This window comes from Natator depressus, chromosome 17, assembly GCF_965152275.1.
Source record: "Natator depressus isolate rNatDep1 chromosome 17, rNatDep2.hap1, whole genome shotgun sequence".
In the NCBI taxonomy this organism is placed as follows: domain Eukaryota; kingdom Metazoa; phylum Chordata; order Testudines; family Cheloniidae; genus Natator; species Natator depressus.
Window position 1 is genome coordinate 8,156,134 of NC_134250.1, and position 17,828 is coordinate 8,173,961.

The 17,828-nt window shown below is 43.7% G+C and overlaps 1 protein-coding gene across 4 annotated transcripts in view; it reads right to left on the bottom strand.

Moving 5' to 3' along the window:
* Positions 1-548: 548 nt before the first annotated feature.
* Positions 549-17,828, bottom strand: part of HNF1B (HNF1 homeobox B) — a 61,062-nt gene continuing 43,782 nt past the window's right edge. For 2 of the 4 annotated variants that reach the window (XM_074974950.1, XM_074974949.1), the window contains 4 exons: positions 13,778-13,910; positions 12,951-13,142; positions 10,108-10,226; positions 551-3,403 (listed from right to left, as the gene is read on the bottom strand). In XM_074974950.1, the coding sequence (XP_074831051.1) occupies positions 3,383-3,403; positions 10,108-10,226; positions 12,951-13,142; positions 13,778-13,910 (465 nt within the window). In that variant the 3' untranslated portion in view covers positions 551-3,382. Of the gene's footprint in view, positions 3,404-10,107; positions 10,227-12,934; positions 13,143-13,777; positions 13,911-17,828 lie in introns of all 4 variants that reach the window. The other 2 variants (XM_074974948.1, XM_074974947.1) reach the window with 2 other exon arrangements.

Here is a 17,828-nt window from a genome sequence, read left to right on the forward strand (position 1 = left end):
AGCGTCCTTTACCCCCATTTTATAGATGGGGTAAATGAGTCACAGAGAGATTATCCTGATGGGAGCTCTTTGTCTACCCTTTTGAATGTTACATCCTAAGTGACTTACTTAATGATTATAGTTACGTGTCACAGTCGGTTGATGGTTGAGGTTCAAGCCTTGGCAGAATAATGTCAACACAGTTAGTGCCATAGCTGGTATTAGAACTTTAGTTCCCTGACTTCCAGCTCCAGGTTCAATCCACTAGAGATATAGCCCCAAAATTTCAGACAAAGGTGCTCTAATTTTGAATTCTGAACTGGACTTTGTAAATGGCCCCCGTCTTTATAATGGAGTGAATCCAAATCCCAAATATAAACACCCCCAAACTTTGGGCTGTTGGCAATCCAGAATAAAATGTTATTTCTGGAGCCCATTTCTTTTTCAGATTAAATCCGTGATAGTAATATGAAATATTTGATTTATTAAATCTGGCCAAATGGAAATCAAGATCAATGTTTCAAGAGCGAGGGAAACATTTAGCTTTATTCTTTGATGAGAAAACTCATTCTGCTTTCCAAACAGCCTGTTGAATCAACATCTGCAGTATGGCAGTTACAAGCACTCACCTTGTGCTTATGACAGGTCTACCCTAGAATTACTTTGCAAACATTTAAATTCATCTTGTTTTTGTCAATGAAGGGATGAGGATATTAATGCAATATTACCTGTGCCTCAGATATACATCACACACCGACAGTGAGCCAGAAGAAATGGTATTTAATTATAGTATACATCAAAATAAATTTCATTCCAAAGATGGCTTTCCAGTTCATAATGATTTATTACTTGTCATCCAGTAATTCTTACTAATCCCAATGAGGATTGGGACCCCATTGTGCTAGGCATTGTACAAACACAAAAGTAAAAGATGGTCCCTGCCCCAAAAAGAGAATCTGCTTCTTTTATATTTAGTATTGATCATTCTGTTCACAGGAAGACTCTAATGAGGTTTACCCTTTTTAATTGCTCATGGAGTTTGGAATTAAGGCACCTGGTAAAAAACTTTTCAGAAGTGTCTAAATGGTTTAGGAGCCTGTCCAATTTTCAAGTGACTTAGGCATTTAGGAACCTACGTCTCATTGCAAGTAAACAAGATGCAGGTCCCTAAGTCCCTTTGAAAATGGGATTTAGGCACTTTTGAAAATTTTACACCAGATCCTTAGCTAGTGTAAATCAGTGTCACTCCATTGACTTCAATAGAAGTATGCTGATTTACAATCAGCTGAGGGTCTGGTCCAGTATCCCTTTTTTCCTAAAGTAGCTACAAGCTGGGGAGATGCTAGCTGTCTGATTTACATTCTAGAGCGGTTAGCAGGATGGAGAAAAGTTCCAGTATCTCCAAACTTGGAGTGAGGAGGACCCAGAGGAATTTGTTATTTGTGCGCTCCCCTGCTGGCTACTCGTTGATCACTTGGTCTCCTTGCCAAAGGCCTTAATTCTGGTCCCTCCGATGTTAAGGAAAGTTTTGTTATGGATTTCAAAGGAAGCAGGATTAGACTCCAGTCTTCTGTTGAAATGAATTTGGAATGGGAAGAGATAAAAAATTTGTTAGCTACAGACCCCTCCCAAATGGGCCTTTAGCTTAATAATTCTCCCCTCTTCCAGGAAATAACTTTCTCAAATACCTCTACAGCCAACAAGTAAAGAACAGCCCAATACAGCAGCTGTGCCAGTGCATCAATGGGTGGCAATGGAGATATGCACTCAAAGCCATCACAGCCCCTTTATGGTCATTTTCCAGCATGTACATTTCTGGTTTAGGGCCAGATTGTGATACCTTTATCCATATTGGACTAAGTAGCACCTCACACTATGCGTAGTCCTACTGAATTCAAAGGCATTACTTGTTGAGGAAGACACTACTCAGTCTGAGTCATGGTATGACAATGAGGCTCTTTGTGGCAACGGGTATCTGGCTGTCAGCATGAAACACTCCCACTCCTGGCACTAGAGATATTGTATCCAATTGCAGAGGAGGGAAAGCCAGCAACAGGTTAGGAAGTGGCATCAGAACTATGGCCTTGGCTTGTTAATTGTAAAGGGAAAGTTAACAAGGCTTGAATGTAAGATAATTGGCTTATATTAATAGATTTTATTGGGCAGGAGACCAGGTGATATTAGGCAACAAACCCCTTCCCACTTCCGGAGGTGATATTGGAATTTCACTTCTCACTCTTCCCCCCAGCTCCAAAGAAGATCAGGATTTCTCCAAACCCCTTCAGAGGCGTAGAAAGTTCTCACTAAAAAGTGTTGTTACCAGCCCATTCAGGTACATAGCAGCAAATGCTACAGGCTCATTTGAAAACTGCCAACACCTGTAAGCTGAAAACTCCCAAAGCAGCCCACATGTTTTAATTCCCTCTTCCCTTGCCCCTAAACATTCTCACTCAAAATGCCTACATGTCAGGGAATATCAGAAATTTTTGAGCTCTGCATATTGGCAGTAGCCACCAGATAGATGGTGCATTTCATGGTTGCTGGGTAGCCAGAGGCTGGGTTATGTATTTCATTCCTGGTCCTTCACTAAATTTGGGTTCATATTTGCCTGGACTATTGACCAAACCACGATTTGTCAGCCTTTAGTAACAGCTGTACAAAGGATGAGCTTATGTCTGTCCTCACAATTTACTAGGCCCAGGTGTTTCCTCACGATTTTGTTCATTTAAAGAAAGAAAAATAAAGAAAAACCTTCAGTTCTGACCTTTACAAAAAGAGAAATAAGAAAAATGTTGGCAATATATACAGGTGGGGAAATTGCACTTAATTACAGTAGTTTACATCCATTGGACAAAATTTACTTCTTTAATATAACTCTCTATGTATAGGTGGAGATGGAAGGATCGGAGAGAAGTTTATCTATATTTACAGTTTAATTGGCTCAGTTCAACAGCACATGCGATTCCTTCTTCCAAACTCCACGTAACTGCTCCAAGTCTCATCAGTCCATTTGGTGAAGGAATATAACTTAAATAGTTTTGATCTTCGTCTTCCTCTTCTGTCAGTCATCAGTACATTTTGTTCTTATTTTCTCATGAGAGCCAATGCCCTCTCAAAGGCAAATACTTAAAATCCTCAAGACATCTCTTGGAAATACTGCATGAAGGAAATGGAAAAGCACAGTCTCTGGGCGTAGGCACTTCGGTCCTGTCAAGTCACAGAAGGGTGGCAATTAGTCTTGAAGTGCCAGTCTTTTTCAGGTTAATGGGCTTCTCGCTATGGCACTAGACAAGCTGGCTGAGCTTCGCTATGGCAACACCCCTCGGACTTCGTTGGTTACCGGCGTGATGTTGTGGAAAATAAGTTCCTGTTGCTAGGTGCAGAATAAGTGAGGTGTGGAACATCACCAGGCTTGCAGGGGACACTGGGAGGGAACAAGCAGGATGCATGAGTTAGAGAGCGTACAGAAAAAAATGTTGCAATGTGCAGAGGTGGAGTCATGGGACCTGGATGATTTTATGGCACTCGGGATTGAGCTTCCAGGACCATTCAGGTGTTCATAAAACGTTCAGAGTGATACAGACAGTAATTCGTATGCTGCCTTTCCTTCCATAATATTACAGGAGCAGAATATTCTGTCCTGAACCAGGGCTCCAATGTGCCAAGCAGCCTCAGCGCCACGGATTTCTGCTAGTATTCTACACATCCCAGTAGGTCTGTTTATTGTGCTAAGATCCTCAAAAGTATTCAGGGACCTAACTCCCCTTGGAATGAATGAGAGTTAGTCCCCTAAAGGCTCTAGATCATCGAGATCAGTCCTGTTTATACTAATTCCCATTAGCCCCAATGAATTCAAAGGGAAATACTCCAAGGTTGCAGATTGGGCCGATAGCTCTTAGAAGATTTTTATGCAACCAGTACACTGGGTCCAATCCTGTCAGCTGACTTGGTAGTTAAGGACACTCATCGGGGCCTAATCCAACTCCCACTGAAGTCAATGGGTGTTGGATCATGCCCAAGGTCTCAAGAGTTGCAATGGGGAACACAGTGGGAATATAGTTTTCACGCCAGATGTTGCAAAAAAAGGGCCTGTGTGTGCCCAGCCTATGGGAGAAATTGTTCCAAGATCTGTTCATTCGCCTTTTCAGTGCTGCCAAGATCAGCCAAGCGTATGGAGATCTGCTGAGTAAATGCAGTCATACGAGTTAAAAGTTGCTGGGGGGGGGCAGCTCATGTTACATACAGGCCAGGAGTTATGACCCTCTGATGGCTTTTTTGTGACCTATGTAAAATGAGTTGAGGATCTCAATCCCAGATCCACACAAGTATTTAGGCTCCTAGCTTGCTGGGCCTCCGTGCCTACTAGGCAGGTGTCCACTTCACATCATCCACGCAACTGGTGCTGCCTTGCTAGCACTCTCAGCAGAAAATGGGTAGTGGGACTCACTTCTTGCACCTAGAGGTGGCCCCTCCAGATGAGAGTTGAGGCATATTGACTACTGGGGAGCATAGGAGGTGCTTGCCTTGCAGCTGCTTCTGCTGTGTGATGGCTACACGGAGGACTCCAGTCTCACCAGCACTGACTAGAGAGAAGACACAGTGTACAACATGCCCCTCTGCATTTCTTTTCTCGTCTGCTCGGTTCATCCTCTCTCTTCCTGCCTCACCTCCCCAGCCCCACTCCTGACAAGGTGCATGCGGCATTTCAACAGAGGCTCCAAAGGAGGGAGAGAGGTGAGAGCATACTTTGAGAACCACTTGAACAAGGGCAGGAGGGACAGAGATGAGCCCTTGTTGTCCCTCATTGGTCAATTATTTCCCACCTGTAGGTTCCATGATCCTTCACTCTCCACCCTCTCCCATCTCGCCTACTCGGTTCTTCAATTTTCAGATTTTAGGTGGAGAATGAGAAAGCCTGGGGTGACCTTGTAGATTCAGTGAACAACAACAAACATCATAACTGGGAGATAAGGAGCCACCAGGAGGCCTCTATGACATGTCATTAGGGATGGGCCTCACAACTATCTGATGTTTGCTAATGCAATAAAATGGTGGCTCAGCCTTAAGTGTTGTCAAAGGAACTGGGAGTTATTTACCCCTTCCAAGTCTAAACAACCATCTGATAAGAGATCAGCAGTGTGGTGATCAGCAGTGTGGTGCTGGTGAGCCCAGCCCAAAGGGGCGGCTTAACCACTTAAGGCAGCATTCTTCACTGTTGAGCCAGAGACACTGGCTATGCTCCTCTTCCTGCTTCCCAGCAGGATGGGGATAGAGCACTGCGACTGGCCCATAGGGCAGGAGCGGGAGAGCCACAGTATAGGTCAGAGAGCAAAGCCTACTACCAAGCTACATAGATAAGCCCCATCCACTTTTGCTCTGCTGGAAGGATCCTGTGAAAGGCTAGGAGAGGGAAGATGAATCACGGATAGGCTTCGCATGAAATCTCTCCTTCGAAATGTCTCAAAATCTTATACATACAGGAATTTGCATTGGGCATTTCAGACTTTCCTGAGGAAGGAGCACCCTGGCCCCCCATTTTTATTGGTCTGTCAATCAATACAGATTTCCCATCCTGACCAGGTCTAAACAGTGGCATTTACCTATTTAGGAATGGGAGTGGAGACCATCTGAGGCACACCCTCTTCTCGCCCTCCTCCACACACACACTGAACTCCTTCCAGATACATTTCTTCTTTTGCACCCATGCTCTTCCTCCTGCAGCAGCCCATCCTCATAAGATATTATAATGCCCTTCTTCACCACACACCACCACCACAACAGTAGCTTCCAAGAAAATGGTAGGGCCCTCCTCCTACTTTGACCTATTTAAGCCACCGCTTGTATGTGGCCCTCTCCACTATTAGCTGGGATGGTCAATCTGCTCAAGTGCATAAGGTTCCTCCTACTGACTGTTCTAGCAACAGGCCTCAACCCAAGGAGATGTACGTCTTGGAGATGAAGGGTCTGATTTTAATGCCCATCGCTGTATATGTGCAATGAGTAAGTGGCCATGCTGTCTTATGCATTCAGCTGTGGCTGGATACAAAGCTATTTTAGCCCTGGGCCTTGTGCATTTAAGGTGAGTGTGTCTACCTGCACATGGCTTGGCACAGAACTTTGCCATTGGAACCACTAGCATTATGCTTTCAACATCAGCACTCATGTCCTTCTGAACACTCAGAGCAAAACTCTAGTTAGCAACCAGTTTGAGGATGGGGGTCAAAGGATCCCTGTGAAATGACACGTATGAGATCAGGAAACAAAAACCTTTTTATTAAACAAAGCCTTCTGACTCTTTTTTTGGCGTCTCAAAATAGAGCATAAATCAGTTAAATGATCAGCTGATGTCCTAGGGGCTGATCCAAAGCCCCCATCTAGGGAAAGGCTCCCACTGACTTCCCTGGGTTTTAAATAGTCCCTTAATGTCTTCTCTTCAGAATTCTGCTCACCTCTTGCTAAAAGCAGTAGGTTGCAATGAAAAAAAAAATTCAATGATATTTAAGATGAAAATTATTTCTTGCCTTTGCCCCTAAAGGTCAAACGGTGCTTGCAGAATGGATTACAGAAAAGCAGGCCCATCTATGCATACTTGGGCCCGGACACTTACTAATGAGCTTTGGGACTGCTGAGGGTGAAATTTATTCCAATGCACAGACCCTTGCATCACTCAACTCCCACTCTAGCCCTACTCTTGTGGACTTAAAATGGGTCTTAAGTGGTTCATTTGCCTGGTGCCAGGCCTGTGCCCATGGAGAAATTTCATTCTATGCTCAGTACAATTTGCATGATCAGGTGCTATGGTTGAGTAACATGGTATTTGCTTATTATGCTCAGCGCTTGTTTGCATGGGATAAAACAAGAGTACATTAAAAAAATTCAAGTAAAATAGTGGGGGGGAAGGAGGGGAAAAGAGTGGCTTGATTATCTTGGCCAGCCATGCTTCAAGGTAGCTGATCATTCTCTCCAACGAAGGGCATAAGCCGTCATTAGGCTCCATGACAGGCCTAGCGGGTAGCATCGTGCGCTATTTTGATTAAAAGAACATTTCCTGTATTCAGAGGGCTTGTTTCAACAGGCAAGCATCAAAGTCAACTAGGGGTAAGCCAGGATAATTAATCAAGAGAGAAGTTAGGGCTGAGCGCACACCAGATGGATTGATAAAGCTTTTCAAAGGAAATGGTATTCCCTAGGAGTGCTGATGCGCCTGATTGCCCGACTGATTGAGATTTGTGGGCACAGATAAATGTTTTCCCTGCACACTACAAAGAGTGGGAAACCTGACAGGAGTCGCAGGGGCAGCGGGATTTGGAATTACACTTTCACCTTCCATTTTGTGAGAGAAAGGTTCTGTGGCGGGTCCCACACCCGGGGCCGGATCGTCAGCTGGCATAAGTGTATCTCCCTTGACTTCAAAGGAATGCCGCCACATCACACCCACTGGGGATCTGGCCCACTGGGTCAATTTACACCAGCTGTGCGTCTGGGTCATTGTACTCGGTCTTACACAACCCTGTTTCTTCTCATTTTTAATAGTGGCAGAGCCTTCCCTCTGCCATCCTTGCAGGGAAACTTTAAGGGCATCAGTGAAGATGAACCTGGGCAGCAATTCCAAACATTATTTGCTGTGCATTTGTTGCAAAGATTTTTTTCTTCCCACCGTCAGAGCTTAGCAAAAAGAAGTTTATCTGAATACAAGTTCAAGGTTGTCTCCTATTTATCTAGTAATCAATAAGGGCCACATATTTCCCACAGTCCCCAGAGCACTTTTTTTTTTTTTTTTTTTTTTTGAAAGGGGCTATTGTCTGATCTGGACACTAAAAAGGTAGGGCCTGATTCAACTTCACTGAAGTAAATCTGGTGTGATTCCAATAAAGGTTTGGGGACTAGGGACCAGATTCACAGCTGGTATAAATCAGCATAGCTCTATTGACTTCAATGGAGCTGTGACAGTTTTTACCAGCTGGGGATTTGGCCCAATAATTTCAATGCTGATACACACAAGCTGAGGATCTGGCCCCAGATTCTGATCTCATTTCCACTCATGTACATTTAGTGTAACTCCAGTGACTCTGACAGTTACACTACCTTGTCTCACTTACAGTTTAGAGCCGGTCTCTCAATATAATCATTCATTGTCATTTTCAGTAAGCCTTGAATGACAACAAAACAGCAAAAAATCATTTTGATTCAAGGAAGTTAAATTAACTTTGATGGAGTTATGCCAGAGATGAACTTGTCCATTGACTTTGCTGCACTTATCAAAGGCTCTGCATACCACCTTCAAAAGACAAGCCTGGGAGCTTGAATTCATAACTTTGCTAGACACTAAAAATCATGGTCTTCATAAAGACACAGGATTTATGATTTATTACAACAATCTGTAACCCACTAATCTCCCTCTTTATCCTATGACTACAGGGGTGTTAATGGGCCACTTCATCTTACATGGTCTTAGAATCTGTGTGTTAACTACTTATGCTAAACAACCTGATCCATCTTATATTTAGCTGTGACACTCTGAGTATCTTTCCCAGACCTGAAGAACTCTGTGTAGCTCTTTCACCACCAGAAGTTGGTCCAATAAAAAGGTATTATCCTCACCTACTGTCATAAATATAAAGGGAAGGGTAACCACCTTTCTGTCCACAGTGCTATAAAATCCGTCCTGGCCAGAGGCAAAACCCTTTCACCTGTAAAGGGTTAAGAAGCTAGGATAACCTTGCTGGTACCTGACCAAAATGACCAATGAGGAGACAAGATACTTTCAAAGCTGGGGGGCGGGAACAAAGGGTCTGTCCGTCCGTGTGATGCTTTTGCTGGGAACAGATCAGGAATGCTCTTCAGAACTCCTGTAAAAAGTTAGTAAGCAACCTAACTAGAAATGCATTAGATTTCCTTTTGTTTAATGGCTGGTAAAATAGCTGTGCTGAATGGAATGTATATTCCTGTTTTTGGGTCTTTTTGTAACTTAAGGTTTTGCCTAGAGGGATTCTCTATGTTTTGAATCTGATTACCCTGTAAGGTATTTACCATCCTGATTTTACAGAGGTGATTCTTTTACTTTTTCTTTAATTAAAATTCTTCTTTTAAGATCCTGATTGCTTTTTCATTGTTCTTAAGATCCAAGGGTTTGGGTCTGTGTTCACCTATGCAAATTGGTGAGGATTTTTATCAAGCCTTCCCCAGGAAAGGGGGTGTAGGGCTTGAGGGGATATTTTGGGGGGAAGACGTCTCCAAGTGGGCTCTTTCCCTGTTCTTTGTTTAACACGCTTGGTGGTGGCAGCATAGGATTCAAGGACAAGGCAAAGTTTGTACCTTGAGGAAGTTTTTAACCTAAGCTGGTAAGAATAAGCTTAGGGGGTCTTTCATGCAGATCCCCACATCTGTACCCTAGAGTTCAGAGTGGGGAAGGAACCTTGACACCTACCTTATGCTTTTTAAAACGAGTCATAATAAATCAACACAGCTTGGTGTTACATCTTCATGCTAGTCATTTTTGGGGCCAGGTTTTAAGAAGAAAATGAACTGGATTCACAATGGGTGACAGGTGTTGGGCTGAGAGCTCTGGAGACTGGAGTAAAGTCCTCCATATATACACTGAATAGGCACAGCCCAAGCCATGCGAGGACAAGCTTTCCCCTAAACAGATCTGCCAACATGCCTTAACTCTGCTCTGGGATCACATATAGAGGTAGGTGAATAGCTCACTCTCCACAGCCCATTCACGCTGGGCCCTCTCCTTTGAGTCTGCCATTAAGAATGCCAGTTACCAACATGGACACTTGTGCACTATGAACAATCCTGAGACCACCCATTAATTTCCACGCAAAACATTCAGCTGCTGTGGTTTATATTATGCGCCGGTCATCCTGGTATTTAGGGCTGAATATCCAACACTATCCACAAACAGCAACACACAGGCCTTTGGATCAGCTTTTGTGAATTCTGATGTGGTCCCTGAATATCACTCTTAGAACAGTGGAACTGAGAAGCAGACACTGGGGTCTATTCACCACCAAATGTATTGGCTTAAACTCCCATTAGCAGTAGCAGGCGTACCAGGGAAGTACACCCTGAACCGTTCACACTGAGAGAATCCTATCCCACTTTCCCAGTATGCGCCATTACCTGTTTATTGGAAGACATATTGGTTAATGTACTGATGCTGCTGGTATCTGTGACCACCATGGCTGATGGAAACCGGGAAGTGTGGGAATACTGGGGAGGCTCCTGCTTGTGTGCATACACTGTGAAAATGAAGAGGACAGACAGCAATCACATAAATGTCTACAGTCTTCATGCAGATGCAAAGCAGTCAAGCCAAAAGGTTTACAACACATTTGTGGGGGTTTTTTTTTGTAAAAACAAATGAGGAGGAGTGCTCTGCATCCTCCTTAGAGGTCTGGAGAATCCACCTGATTTCTCTGCAGCAGCATGTGGAGAGATTAAAGATTAAAATGGCCTGGTTTGATCCAACAGCTGTAGACCCTCAAACCACTTTCTGGGAGACCATTCTGCTGGAGAACCAAATGTACAAGCCAGACAATGAGCAGGAGTGCTGGACAAGAGCACTGGAGGCAGTGCAGGAAAATATCCTAGATGAAGTCAGTGGGAGTTTTGTTTACCAGGCTGACCGGGAATTGGAATGCCTCATGATCATTAAGAAGCAAGCTCTTTGTCCAGCTGAAAAGTGTGAAGCAACTTCCCATCCTGTTCTCCTCAGACAGGAAAAAGGTAAAAATAATTCTTAACTCTGGTTGGTTGTTTTGAAGGGCTTGTCAAAAACCGTTCGATAGAAAATTGGTTTTTTTGCAAAAAAATGTCTGCTTTCTGAAGAAATTTTGGATTTTTTATCAAATAATGGAATTCCCCAAAACTGAAATATTTCAGTTATGAAATGCTGCTGCAGTGCCTCATGGGAATTGTAGTTCAGGTTCCTCATGCTTTAATTCTTCTCTATGGCTGGTCTCCCCAGACAAACTTCATCTCCCATGGTGCACTACTACCATATAACTGCCATGAGGTACTACCTCCTCTCGTCAAGATGAGACAATGATGCATCTTGGGAGATGTAGTCTAACCAGGGACCCTAGTGGAGAGAGGAATGGATGCATGAGGTTCCTGAACTACAACTCCCATGAGGCACCACAGTGGTATTTCACAATCTAACTATTTTAGTTTTTGGACAAAATATTTTGCAGAAAATCCAAATTTTCTGTGGAAAACATACATACACCCCACCTCCTTTTCTGACCAGCTTTAGTGTTTCGCAAGATACTCCATCTGCTGCTGCTGTCAAACCTCAGTTCGAGGACCTATGTTATATTCACCAACCGGCTGGCCAAGAAGAATTGGAAGAGTCTTCCCCTCACAGTCTCTGCTACTCCTCAGTTGGCCAAAGGCTTATTCTTTAGTTAAATGAGGCCCCTGGCTGCCTGGAAAAACTAAAAGCCAGGAATAAAGGCCATGTATTCCATTTGGCAAAACACCTTGTTAGTCACAAGGACCAGGCCAGCCTGCTTACTGACTTCTTATCGCCTAGGCAAGGATGTTTTAAAAGATTTGTTCTTAAGCCTGAAAACATGCTACAGGTAAACTACACCTGAAAATGCAATAAACATAACGGGAGCATACCTAGTTTACAATTAGACTGGGGTCTTGAAGAATAGTAAAATTGCAATTCACTTATATTATGCAATTAGGCATCTCAACTGCATTGTACATTTAAGCATCTTGCAGAACATGATTCCCCAATAATTTGGGGAAGGAAACCCTGGACACAAAAGATTTCTTACTCTAATCTAGGTCATAAAGTTGTTGTTTTTTTTAAATGATCATGAGAGTGTAAATGTATTGGACACAATCTGAAAATTGTTGTTCATAGAACTATAATATGAGAAAAACTCAACTAAAAAAACATCAACAGACATAAAAACAAAGGCATCATTTGAAGAACATACAGGTAGTTCATCCTCCCCCACATACCTATGTTCTAACTTCCTTCCCGAAGTGCAAAGACCATAAGAAGTAAAAGGAAATGGTTGGGATTGTCAAGGAGACTAAGGGAGTTAGGCACCTAAATCTTATGGATTTTTACTGACTCTCTTTGAAAGCCCATGCCAATAAATACAGCCATATGGAAAAAGTTATCATCTGTCGCCTGCCCAAATGTCCACAGAGCTAAACCTATTTATTTTTCAACACCTGCCTGGCCCCCTAACTCCAATAATCATGTTGAGTGTACCTTAAAAGGGTGGTCCTATCAATTGCAGTTAGAGAAGAACTCAAAATTTCCTTGGATAGCACACTACAGGCAAGCACAGGCGCTATGGGGACACAAACAGAAGATTCTCAACCAAATTCTGCTCTGGTGTAAATCCAGAATAACTCCGCTGACATTATTCTGAATTTATGCCTGTGATCGAGAGCAGAATTTGGCTCCTGGATTTGCAGACTGGGGATGAGGAATAAGTTTATGCAGAGGGAAGGTGCACTCTGTATTCTAAAAGAGGAGCAAATACATGTACTATGGAAGGGTGAGATGGGAGGGGTGTAACAATGGGGAGTGGGCAGCATTAATTGCCCTGTGTTGGTTCCCTCTGATGAAAACTGAGTAATTTCCTCTTTGGGTTCTCACATAGTCCTGAAAGGTGAAGTTCTGGTGTTTTCATTCCCCTGATGCTCTCTGGGATTAAAAATTCTTCCATAGTGCAGCCTTTTTATCTGACTGTTTTAGGGCTGGAGAGTCTGAGATTCCCCCCTGAATCAATCTACTTTGGAAAGGGAATGTCCTAACACCTGCAGGAGAAGACGACCCAGGTCATGAGTTCGAACCAACGAACTGGAGGGGTGGAGAAGGCAGGGAGGGGAGAAAGCAAAGTTAATTCAAAATGTATTTATGACAATTGGCAATTATAATGCAGCTAAATCCTTCCCTTCAGGCCTCAACAAATACCTGACAAGATCCTTACTGTGTGAATTCTGCAGCTGCGTCACTGTGGCCATAAAAGGCTGCTGTGTCATATGGCTGGGCGACTGCTGCATGAGTGGCTGTTGATGAGGACTGTGTAGCTGCTGGGAAAACTGGACGGGTTGTAAAGCTGCCAGACTTCCGGCAACACTGTTGATAACAGGGACGCTCTGCGCCTGGGAAGTATTTAGACCTATGAGAACAGAAGAGAACGAAACAACATGTCAAGATTTCAGTGCAGGTGGAATCAGAAACAGAGACAGCTGTTGCAGTGGAATAAAAATCGAGATGAATGTTATCTTCATACATTGGAGATACCCACAAGGGTTGTGCTGTATACTGTCTGCTTCTCTCTGCTGTACAGCAGGGTGCGCAGTAAACCCTAGTAAAAGAAAATGAAAGGGTTTTATCCCCCTCTCAAATACATCTGTTTTCACAGCTTTCAATGGAGTTCCTCATAGTTTATGCCTAGAGCAGCTGGTCAGATCAGGTCTTGAACACACTGGGTGAAATCCTGGACCCACTGAATTTAATGGCAAAACTCCCATTGACTTCAACAGGGCCAGGATTTCACTCATGACACAGAGCCACTGCTTCCCTTCCCCTCTGAACTTGGTGGCGAAACACCATAGCATGTGGCAAGACCACAAAGTGCACTAGTGCTGGGAGCGAAGAACATTACTATACCCAACTGGAACTACAGAGGAGGGGGAATTCAGAGCTGCAGAATGGAAGCTACTCACATACTGCTTCTAAACATACCAGCCAAGGGGATAAAAGCCCCATCAACAGGAGTGTACTGAAACTAGAGAGTGGTGAGGCACTTACTTTGCGCGATTGCCATGACGCCAGAGAGCGGTGTCATGATGAGGTTCTGGGACTGTTGTGGGTTGTGATGGGGCAAGCTGTGGATATTGGTCAGGGTACTTACAGGGGGCAGCCCACCTCCCGAAACAGAGATCTGTCAAGAAATCAAAAGGGACAACAGACGTCAGAGGTGCAATGGACAGGAGCTGGGTTACCAAACAGCTCCTAGACAAACAAAAGTGACTTTGGCTAGGGCCAGCCATACAGAAATGACTCCCTTCATGCATGATGAGGCCGTTTCACAGAAAAGACAAGCAAAATCATCTCATGGAAAGTGACCCAGTCAGTTGGGGGGACTCCACAGTTTACATCAGTTGGAAGCTCTCTGGGACAGGAACTCTCTTTTTGTTCTATGTTTGTACAGTGCCTAGCACGATGAGGTCCTGATCCATGACTGGGGCTCCTAGGTGCTACTGCAGCACAAATAGTTAAATAAACCACAACAGCAACAGAGAGAGGCATTTCAGGAAACCTGCTTCCACTGCTCCCATCAGTCTACCAGATCCTAAATTTTGGATCCTCAAGTCACACTGCAAAAACTCATCTTTTTGCCCAGGCCTTTTCCGAGTAAACAGCAATGTCGCCAATTCTTGAGAGTTCATTGCAATTTTCTTGGTATTTAGTGTTTTATTCTTAAAGCCTCAGATCCTGGAGTCATGTGATTATGGGAGAGTCAGAGGTTTCATTAAAAAAAAATAAAATAAAGCACAAAAAAAACAATAACTTTCTAGCCCTCTGGTTACAAAGGAAAGGTGAAAAATTTGAATAATAAAGGTTAAAAATACAGAAGGCAAAGAACAGACCCCACATGTATTATTTTTAAAAATTTCATGAATTTTTAAGCCAGTTTCATCATTTTAGGCAGACTCATGATTTTTGAACTGCTGCAGCTGGCAATACTGAAACAGGCTATATGGTGGAGGAATGCTAGTTAAGTGACTCTGGTTAGGTTTAGGATCCAATTCAGCAAGGGACTTAAGTAAATGCCCAACTTTAAGTGTGTGACTTGTCTCATGGACTTCAAGGGGACTGCTCATGTGCTCAAAGTTACGACACATGCTTATGTGAACGTCTTGCTGAATCGAGGTCTTGATGTTTCGGACAGCAACCCAACTGCTTATACATGGGTGCCTGAAATGAGGTTGTTTAGGCCTGGTCTGGAGGGGAGATATGTCCCACTTACAGCCATCACTATAACTGCACTATTGCAAACCTTGGTGCAGACAAGGCCAACTGCTTGACATCACAATAAGCTTTCCCAGTGCATATTGTGGCTTTCCTTGTCTACAATGGTGAGGGTTTTCACCAGTGGCTGAAATTGGGGTCCCTGATGCAAGCAAGGATTCAGATACCTAAACAAAACCAGTCTGATTATCAGAAGTGCTGAACATCCACAAATTCCACTGATGCTGATGGGAGTCGCAGGTGCTCATCCCTTTGAAAAATCAGTCCACTTTTATTTAGATACCTCAGTATGGATTTAGGAGACACTTCGGGGTCCCCGGTGTGAAATTTTTGGCCTCAGTTTACAAATGTATCTTGCACATGTGAGCTTGAGATGGGCCTACCTTTAATTGAAACAAATATATCAGTGGATTTCAGAACATGAGAATGAGTCAGATTTTCTTATCCGATATTTTCCCTCTTCAAAAAGTTCCTCAAGGCCAGCTTACACCACAGCAGGTGTGTAAGTCAAACAATCAGTCACAAAACCATGGAAGTCTCTTGCAGTTTGGGCTAATTTCAAACTTGAGATTAGGACCAAAAACTTGAACCAAAAGAAACCGCTAGAGATCACGTGATCAAGAAAGTATTCAAACCACATCATTAAAACAACCTTCCACTGTCATAAAACAATGACAAGCCCAAACTCCTTATAGGTTCAATAGCATGTGCCTCAAACAACAACATTATTTTAAGCTGCAATGACTTCCTTGGCTGCTGTTAATTTGATATGAGATATTAGAGAAACATGTTTACACACTGGAAACGACAGACCACAGCATATTTGTGTTAAATAACTTGCAAGCACTAGCTAGCTCTGTGGAGGAGATCAGACATAAACTAAATAACAGCTCCATATGAATGGAGGACCATAAATGTTGTTGATGGTGCTGTACATCCTACACTCAAAGGGGCTGGTTGAGCACGGCGTCAAGCTGGGTAAAAGCTTTTACTGCTGTGCATGTTTCTGTGATGGTTAAAATTGGTTCAATTTCAACTGTAACTTGTTCAATTTCAAACAAGCACCGGCGTGCTTTTTCCCATGCTGCCCCTCACACTTGGGAGGAGCTGCCTGTAAAGATCTGCAAAACGACCTCATTGTCCTCCTCCAAATCCTTCCAGAAAGCTCTCCTTGGCTGTGATGGGCTACAGAAACCTTGTTAAACAGTTAGGCAGCTAGAGTGCAGAGACCACTGGCTATCATCATGCTGACCAATCTCATCTAATTGTGCTTCCTCCATCTGTCTGTCTGTCTATGCACCTGCGGTCTCTTGCATAGGCGCTGACTCTGTGGGTGCTCCAGCTCCATGGGGAAAAATTGGTGCTCCCTGCCCCACCCCTGCTCACCTCTGCCTCTGCTCTGCCTCCGCCTTCTCCCCTGAGCACACCGCTGTGTCCTGCTTCTCCCCCTGGCTCCCAGCACTTGCGCCACAAAACAGCCATTTCGCGGCAGCCAGTGTTGGGAGGGCGGGGGGAGAGGAGGGTGAACACGGCATGCTCGGGGAGGAGGCGGGGCTGGGATTTGGGGAGGGGTCCAATAGGGGCATGGAGGGGGCGGAGTTGGGGTGGGGACTTTGGGGAAGGAGTTGGAATGGGGACGGGGCAGGGCCGGGGTGGGGTGGGGGGGTGGGCGAGCACCCACCAGCGCCGGAAAAAGTCGGCGCCTGTGGTTTTTTGTCTTATACGGAGACTGTAAACTCTCTGGGGGCAGGGACGGTCTTTATTCTGTTTGCACAGCGCCTATCACCACATAGTTCCTCTCTGTGACTGGGGTTCCTAGCTGCTACTGCAATACAATAAAATAAATAAGGTGTTTGGGCTACTACTTCAGAATACTCTCCTGAGTTTTAAAAGTAAAGGCTCACAATGCCTCATCAGTCATTTTATCCATTGATTTTTAATGCCTGATGTGTCATCTAGTCTTCTGGATTATTTTTTATTATTATTCGTGATCTGCTTAGAAATGCATCTCCCAAACTTTTGGGGCATGTGAAATCTGAACATAGGGGGTCCTTTGAAAAATCCAGATCTCTCTTTGCAGTGAGAGTCTAACCTAACGTTCGGATTCAAAGGCTTCACTGTAGGAAGTTGTTAGGAATCCGGATTCAAATTCTGTAGTTTGGGCCCACTGATATTTATTACCATTGCCCCATATCTTTTTTCAAGGCTCTCATTAGGGAAGTACTTGAAGCCAGTTCCCATTGTCCTAATCTATATTATGACCAGGACTCATTTATATTTCAAACGCCTGTGTGTGGGCCACCATCTTGTCTCTCTCACCAACAGAAGCTAGTTCATTCAGAGAGATTACCTCACCCATCTTGTCTCTCGAATACCATGGGACCAAGACAACACTGCAGGTCACCATCTAATTAACACACTGGGGAGCTGAATGGGGACCTTCAGAGTTAAATGCATAAGCTGCTACAGCTTGAACTACAGAGCCTTGTTTACTGGGTCTGTAAATAGAGCTTGGCATTTTCAAAATGTTAAAAAATAAACTGGGTCAGACCAAAGCCAGAGGTTTTTTTGAAATTTTTTGGGAAATTGAAGTTGAAAAACATTTTCATTTTGGGTCAACTGAAACATTTTGTTTAGCTATCCACCGTTCCGAACTGTTTTTGAATGTCTTAAAAAAAGAGAGATGATTCTTATATAAAAAAGGCCCTTTCAAATTGAAAAAAGGAAAAACATTTCAATTTTTTAAAGATTTTCAGACAATTAGACATGAAATCGACATGAATTGGCAAAATGTTTTGGTGTCACCAAATCTGTATTTTTTGCCCCC